The 8,416-nt window shown below is 42.3% G+C and overlaps 1 protein-coding gene across 22 annotated transcripts in view; it reads left to right on the plus strand.

The window, feature by feature from the left end:
* Positions 1–8,416, plus strand: part of Hycc2 (hyccin PI4KA lipid kinase complex subunit 2) — a 48,912-nt gene that overhangs the window by 20,280 nt on the left and 20,216 nt on the right. For all 22 annotated transcript variants that reach the window (XM_050159331.1, XM_050159324.1, XM_050159326.1 and 19 more), the window contains 2 exons: positions 3,900–4,079; positions 6,513–6,593. In XM_050159331.1, the coding sequence (XP_050015288.1) occupies positions 3,900–4,079; positions 6,513–6,593 (261 nt within the window). The remainder of the gene's footprint in view (positions 1–3,899; positions 4,080–6,512; positions 6,594–8,416) is intronic.

The raw sequence follows: 8,416 nt of genomic DNA on the forward strand, positions 1-8,416 counted from the left end.
AGAGCACTGGCTGCTCTTCCAGAGGTCGTGAGTTCAATTCCCAGCAACCACATGGTGGCTCACAACCATCTGTACTGAGATCTGGCGCCCTCCTCTGGCGTGTGGGCATACATCGAGGCAGACTGTTGTATACATAATAAATAAATCTTTAAAAAAAAAAAAATGAACCTGCAGGGGCAGGTCTGGGTTCCACCCTTATTACTGCCAAATCAGAAGGTTTTAATTCAGACGTCTGAAAACCGAGGGACCTTATAACTGTTGTGCACAGTAGTTGTAGACAGGTGTGTCTTAGGTCCTGATCTTAATTGTATTCTGAAGCATCGTCAGATGTGCTACCAAGATGTTATTTCAGAAAATGGCCATGCTCTATTTAATAGCAACAGAACTTAGGGCAGTCTTAAAAGCAATGCTACTTTAAAGACATAAATAAAAGTCGTTGATATGAACTTTTAGAGTTTAATTTTGCATATTGTGACTACCTATGTTATAACTTAACTTATATTTGTTTTGTTTTGTTTGTTTTTCAGGACAGGGTTTCTCTGTAGGTTTGGAGCCTGTCCTGGAACTCACTCTGTAGACTAGGCTGGCCTCCAACTCAGAGATCCATCTGCCTCTGTGTCCCTCCTGAGTGCTGGGATTACAGGTGTGCGCCGCCACCACCCGGCCATTATAACTTAACCCTTAACCTCTACACCAGCAGCACTGCTTTTTCTTTCTCACTTTAACAGGACCCCCCAGGCACCCTGGTGGTTCTTTCATTTGAGTCCTCCACTCTGTTAAGTCCCCCTGTTCATTTTATATTTTATTTGGGGGGGGGCTAACGATCTTTTTTCTTTTTTTTTACTTGATATTTATTGAGCTGTACATTTTTCTCTGTTCCCCCCTTCAACCCTCCCCCAAGGTCCCCATGATCCCAATTTACTCAGGATATCTTGACTTTTTTCTACTTTCTACTTCCCATGTAGATTAGATCTATGTAAGTCTCTCTTAGTGTCCACATTGTTGTCTAAGTTCTCTGGAATTGTGGTTTGTAGGCTGGTTTTCTTTGCTTTATGTTTTAAAACCACCTATGAGTGAGTACATGTGATAATTGTCTTTCTGTGTCTGGGTTATCTCACTCAAAATAATGTTTTCTAGTTCCATCCATTTTCCTGTGAAATTCAAGATGTCATTATTTTTTCTGCTGTGTAGTACTCCTGTAGTACTCCATTGTGTAAATGTACCACATTTTTTTTTTATCCATTCTTCGATCGAGGGGCATTTAGGTTGTTCCCAGGTTGTGGCTATGACAAACAAAGCTGCTATGAACATAATTGAGCACAAGTCCTTGTGGCATGATTGAGCATCCTTTGGGTATATACCCAAAAGTGGCATTACTGGGTCTTGAGGAAGTTTGTTTCCTAATTTTCTGATAAATCGCCACACTGACATCCAAAGGGGCTGTACCAACTTGCACTCCCACCAGCAGTGCAGAAGTGTTCCCTTTTCCCCACATCCTCTCCAGCATAAGTTGTCATCAGTGTTTTTGATCTTGGCCATTCTTTCAGGTGTAAGATGGAATCTCAGAGTTGTTTTGATTTGTGTTTCTCCGATGACTAAGGATGTTGAACATTTTCTTATGTGTCTTTGAGCCATTTTAGATTCCTCTGTTGAGAGTTCTCTGTCTAGGTCTGAACACCATTTTTTTTTTTTGATTATGTGATCTTTTGGTGTCCAATTCCTTGAGTTCTTTGTATATTTTGGAGATCAGACCTCTGTCTGATGTGGGGTTAGTGAAGATCTTTTCCCATTCTGTAGGCTGTCGTTTTGTCTTGTTGACGATGTTCTTTGCTTTACAGAAGCTTCTCAGTTTCAGGAGGTCCCATTTATTGTTTCTCTCAGTGTTTGTGCTACTGGGTTATATTTAGGAAGTGGTCTCCTGTGTCAATGCATTCAAAGTGTACTTCCCACTTTCTCTTCTATGAGGTTCAGTGTGGCTGGCTTTATATTGAGGTCTCTGATCCTTTTGGACTTGAGTTTTGTGCATGGTGATAGATATGGGTCTATTTTCATTCTTCTACATGTTGACATCCAGTTATGCCAGCACCACTTGTTAAATATGCTTTCTTTTATCCATTTGATATTTTTTGCTTCTTTGTCAAAAATCAGGTGTTCAAAGATGTGTGGATTGAAATCTGGGTCTTCTATTTGGTTCCATTGGTCCTCCTGTCTGTTCTTATGCCAATACCAGGCTGTTTTCAGTACTGTAGCTCTGTAGTAAAGTTTGAAGTGATGCTTCCAGAAGTTCTTTTATTGTACAGGATTGTTTTGCTATCCTAAATTTTTGCTCTTCCATATGAAGTTGAGTACAGTTCTTTCGAGGTCTTTGAAGAATTTTGCTGGGATTTTGATGGGCATTGACTTGAATCTGTTCATTTTATATTTTCTTTGGCATCGTATTCTGCATAATCCCAGCACTTGGGGAGGCAGAGGTAGACGGATCTCTGTAAGTTTGAGGCCAGCCTGGTCTACAGAGTGAGTTCCAGGACAGCCAGAGCCACACAGTGAAACCCTGTCTTGAAGAACTTAAAAAAAAATTTAGTTTCTACTCAGTCTTTAATATGTAGTTAAAAGTCAGCCAGGTGTATATAGTCTGTGGTTAGCAGGAGTAGAACCTTTTTAAATTGGCAGTGGGTGGAATTGCTCGTTTTATTTAGTTTTTACCATCTTGAGGTCTCTCAAGTCATTTCATGTAGTAATACAAGAATAATTAGCCAATTAAGCATTGAAAAACATATTTATATATGCACTTTTTTTTCAGAATTGCGTGTGTGTTTATGTGTGTGTGTGTGCCTGTTATCTCTGTGTGTGTTTGTGCTTGTGTGTGCGTGTGTGCACGGCAGTAGTAGAGTGTGAGCACTGGCCTCTAGCACTCTCCTCCTGTCTCCTGAGGTCGGGCCTCTCACTGATTCTAGAACACATGTGCTTGTGTGTGTGCGTGTGTGTGTGTGCACACCAGCAGTAGGCTTTGAGCACTGGCCTCTAGCACTCTCCCCCTGTCTCCTGAGATAGGGCCTCTCACTGAATCTAGAGCTTGCTGTCATAGCTGGGCTGTGTGGCCCGTAAGCCCTGGGAGTCTGCTTACCCCCCTCCCCATGCCACGATAGCTTCAGTTTTTATATCGGCGCTGGGCATCTGAACTCCGGTCCTCGTGCTTGTGCAGCAGGACCTTTGCCCAATAAGTATAATTAGTGAGGTCTCAAATCTTTTCTTCTTCCCCGTAGGTATTTAAAATATGTTAGCTAGAATTTTAGATGTCCGTGTCATGTGTTTATAAAATCTAACCTAATGAGTGATCTATTACCTAAGTCATGGCTTTACTTGAAATTTGAAGTTATTTTAATTAAGAAGAAATTTCTTAAAATGGAAGATGAGCCAGTGAGATGACTCTGGATAAAAGCCCTTGCAGCCGAGGTGGATCCTAGAACTCATGTGACGGGAGGCGGGAACTAGACCCACAGCGTTGTTCTCCATATGTGTGCCATGGCATGACAGTACCCCACTCATACATGCTTACATACATAAGTGTAAAAACATACAATATAGACCAGAAGGGCTTGGTAAGAACAGACAGTGAAGCTCACCTAATATAAATATTTGGCAAACAGACTACTTACCTAATAAAGTTAGTAGCCTAGTACATCAAAAGTACAGTGATAGTATTTGGTACTAAAGTAATTAGTTCAAGGTTTGGCCGTTTAATATGTAGTCTATTAAAGCGATTTTGAATTAGCTCATACATGGAGGAATTAATTTTAAGAAGAATTTATTTTTTAAATACTATAAAGGTACATTTGGCTTTTTAAGAAACATAGTTACAGCTCAAGCCATGGAAATAATGCTTCTCTGTTTCCCTTTAGCTCCTGGAGCCTGTCTGCCACCAACTGTTTGAGCTCTATCGTAGCTCAGAAGTCCGGCTCAAGAGGTTCACACTGCAGTTTCTGCCCGAGCTGATGTGGGTTTATTTGCGACTTACAGTTAGCAGAGACAGACAGAGTAATGGCTGCATTGAAGCTCTTCTCCTAGGAATTTATAATTTGGTGAGTTGAAAGTGGTGTTTAGGATATTTGAAATATTGTTGAAATCCTCTGAAATATTTGAAGATTGTTTTGAGAAAAACAAATTGAAATGTCCGTTGAATAATTTTTGCATTGAATATAAACATTTGTTAGAAATGTTTTTTATAAATTTGATGAAGTTATAATTGATACTATTGTTAGATCAGATGATTTACTTCAAAGCATTTTTTGAACCAGTGTTTATGAATCCCTTTTTCATAAGGAACAAGTTGAATACTGAAATGAGCTACCTGCTGTAGGGAAACTTCTCCACTTCAGAAGACCTAGCCGTAGATAATGCAGAGTGGGTATAGAAAAAGAGTATGAGAAATTAAATATTAGCCAAAGTTACTACAGCTTTCCTTAGGAAATGTTGAATACTTTTGATCACTTTCTGCTGAGAGTAGGTGAGATTTTAGGAAGAAGTAATTGTCTCAGTCGGGGTTTCTGTGGCTGTGCTGAGGAGAGGGTCTGTTTCACCTGACATCTTGAGGTCCATCATCCAGGGCAGTCAGGGCAGGAAGCCAGAGGCTGGAACTGATGAAGCAGCTGTGGAGCGTGCTGCTTACTAGTTTGCTCCTCGGGGCTTGCTCGGCCCGCTTCCTTACAGTGTGAGGACCACTGCCCAGGGTGAATCACCCAGGAAGGGCGGGGCTGGCCTCCCACATCAGAATGAATAGAGCAGCAGTGAGCGTGGGTGAGCAGGTGTCTCTGGTAGAGCCGTGTGACTGGATCTCGTCGTAGATCTGTTTTTAAATGGGACCTCAGAAAACTTAAAGGTGTCTGGTTTGTTTGTTTGTTTGTTTGTTAGTGAAAAGCTAACCCAGTTGTTTTTGAGACAGGGCCTGGCCTTGAATTTACTATGTAGACCAGGATGGTCTCAAACTCATAGGGAGTCCCCTGCCTCAGTCAGGTGCTGGTGTTCAAAGGGTAGGCCCACTATGCCCAAGCGATTGGGATTTTTTGTTGTTTTGTTTGGGGTTTGTTTTGGTTTTGTTGTTTGAGACAGGATCTCAAGTATTCTAGCCTGGCTTCAAAGCTTCTGTATCTGAATCTGACCTGTTAGCTTCTGGTGAGCCCAAGCCAGGCTACAGGTTTGCAGCACTGGGTCTGTGTGTTCTCTGACTTAGATTGTCCTCTACCGTGGGGTCCAGTGGGAGCATCTGTGTGGGTTCTATGCCAGCTGCGTGATACTTAGAGCAGACAGAAGGCAGCAGCAGCTCCTCCTGCTGGTGTCTGGAGAGAAGGACTGGCGCCTGAGACTAGAGGGAGGAAAAGCATGTGTTCCTGTGTTTGTTTCCAGACTGGCTTTCTCTGACTAGCCTGGCCGTTTTGGAACTTGCTTTTCCTTTGTAGACCAACTTGCCTGGCTACAAGTATTTTTTCTTTAAAAAAAAAAAAAGCCAGGTGGTGTTGGTCCTTTTATCCTAGCTCTTTGGAGGCAGAGGCAAACAGATCTCAGTGAGTTCAAGGCCAGTGTGGTGTACAGAGAGAGTTCCAGGACAGCCTGGACTACATAACAAGTCAGGCTGCAGTAGTACAGTGAGACCCTTTGGGTGGGGGCAGCAGGTATAGCGGCACATATTTCTGACCTCACTACGCAGTAAACTGAAGTGCAAACTTCAAAGTCTGCCAGGCATGCGTATTGTGTTCCAGGGCACCCTCGGCTACTGAGTATAACCTTGTCCCAAACAAACAAGAATGCAGAAGGATTTGCACAATTCAGTAGAAATTTTCTAAATCTAAGTCTTATTTCATAACCATTCCCACTAAATTGCCAACATGGAGCTCATCACAGTGTGGTGGTTCATTCTGAGTTACCGTCATGTTCTTTTAGTCAGTGTTCAGTCTCAAGATGTTGTCACCGTGAAAATGGTAACTGCTGTGCTGATATTTGAATAAGTTTGCTTATGGTAATCATTTACAATGTAATGTATCAAAACTTCACATGCACTAGAAATATATGTAAATTCTGTCAGTTATGGCTCAGTAAAGCCGGCAAACAATTCATTATGTAATAATAATGTGTTCTTTCAGTAAGTGTGCGTCTCTTGGTTTTATTTATGTTTAGATCACCTATATTTCTACTAAAAGATCTGATCAGTATTTTGCCCTCTAGAATCTAACCACTTTTGACCTTCCTGTTCTGTGTCCACCTGCTTCTTGCCCTTGCTGTCATGTTGGATATTACGTAGTGTAATTTGTGCTCAGTATCTCTGTGGGTAACAGCTCTCGACACACATATACCGGTTTGCTAATAAATTTGAAAGGATGTGATAGGGTAATACTATTTCCATATGCTGTTGTTTCTAAAACTCCCCTGCAGTTACCAATAGTCTATTCTGTTAGTTAAGAAAGTAACTATTATTTATTTTGCTAGACGTAACGTTTCGTTGTTTTGCACTTTTGCTGTAGGAAATTGCGGACAAAGATGGGAACAACAAAGTGCTGTCTTTCACCATCCCCTCCTTGTCCAAGCCCTCCATATACCACGAAGTAAGTAGTGCTGGGAGCCCGGCTGTTTCACTTTGTGTGAGAGGGAGAGGAAAGACTAGCTTTTGCCAGAGGTGAAGATTGTGAGTACTTTTTTGTTTTGTCTCTGTTTTTGAAACATGATCTTTCGTGGACCAGGCTGGCTCCAAACTCACCAGGTTGTCAAGGATGATCTTGTACTCCTAAACCTGCTCCTGTCTTCCGAGAGAAATGCTTACACCACCATGCAAGGTCCCTAATACATAGTCCTCTCCTTTTGGTTGTGAGTTCAGATGGCTCAGTATTAAGAACACTGACTGTTCCTCCAGAGGACCCATGTTCAATTCCCAGCGCCCACATGGTAGGTCACAACCACCTGTAAGTCCAGTTCCAGGTTCTCTGACACCCTCTTCTGGCCTCCTTGGGTACCAGGCATGCATCTGACACACAGACCTGCATACAGGCAAAACGCTCAAACACATTTAATAAAGGAAGGAGGGAGGCAGAGAGGGAAGCAGGAAAGCAGGTAAGGGGCCAGCAGATGACTTGACAGATGCAGGTTCCAGTCACCAAACCTGACACGGGAGTTTGTTCCCTGGACTCTACAGTTTAAGGAGAAAACTGACTCACAAATTGCCCCTGTCTTCCATATGTGCATACACTCACATTAAATAAATTAACTGTTGAAATAGGAGCGGCGGGGCTGCGTCCCCAACACCCCGGCCGCTTGGCTAGCTCATGCCCGAAATAACAACACACAAACTGTATTCATTTAAGAACTGCTTGGCCCATGAACTCTAGCCCTTACAGGCTAATTCTCGCACCTGGACTAGCCCATTTCTAATGATGCGTGTAAGCACCCCAAGGTGCGCTTACCGGGAAGATTCTAGCCTCCGTCCATCACGGCGGCCCCAGAGCGCCGAGCTGTTGAGTCTCCGGGAGCAGAGCAGAGTCTGACCTTACTTCCTCTTCCGCCCAGAATTCTATTCTGTTTATTCCGCCCACCTATCTTTTAACCTATCAGGGCCAGCAGTTTCTTTATTGCTCAGCCAATGAAATCAACAGATTGATATGACACTCCCACATCAATTAACTAATTTTAATGCAGTAAATTTTTACTTTTATTTTATGTGTATTGGTGTTTTGCCTGTGTGTCTGTCTGTGTGAGGGTGTCAGATCTTGGAATTACTAACAGTTGTGAGCTGCCATGTGGTTTCTGGGAATTGAACCCAGGTCCTCTGGAAGGTGCTCTAACCACTGGGCCACCTCTCCAGCCCACGTGGAGCACATTTTTTAGGGTAGCCCTGTGTGGTGTCAGACTTGTGTTCAGGGAGTTAGTGCTTAGTGGAAACATCTCCTCCAGTTCTTGTTTTCCCTCGTCGGGGTCATTTTCAACTTTTTGTTTTGTTTTCTGAGTCAGGGTTTCTCTGTGAAACAGCCCTGGCTATCCTGGAACTCACAGAGATCCACCTGCCTCTGCGTCCTGAGTGCTGGGATTAAAGGCGTGCGCCACCACCGCTCGGCTCTTTTTCTTCTTTTTAAATCAGTTTTTGAAATGAGTTTTCAGAGAATTTTTTTTTATTGTTTACTGGTGATCTTTGTTAGATTGATTCATTTTTATTCTTCTTTAGTAAAGTAATTACTCAGAAGGATGTCAATGCTCCGTTATTTTTATATTTTATATAAAGAAATCTAATGCACATTCTAGCTCATTGATAACATATTTGCTTTGCTCATGTTTATTCTGAGAAGACTATGGGCACACTCATGATTATATAGGTGAATGTTTATTCTGTGAAGACTATGGGCACACTCAGGATTATATAGGTAAATGTTTATTCTGAGAA

The sequence above is a fragment of the Alexandromys fortis genome, unplaced genomic scaffold (genome assembly GCF_014885135.2).
Source record: "Alexandromys fortis isolate MF-2015 unplaced genomic scaffold, M_Fortis_MF-2015_v1.1 scaffold_65, whole genome shotgun sequence".
NCBI classification, from domain to species: Eukaryota; Metazoa; Chordata; class Mammalia; order Rodentia; family Cricetidae; genus Alexandromys; species Alexandromys fortis.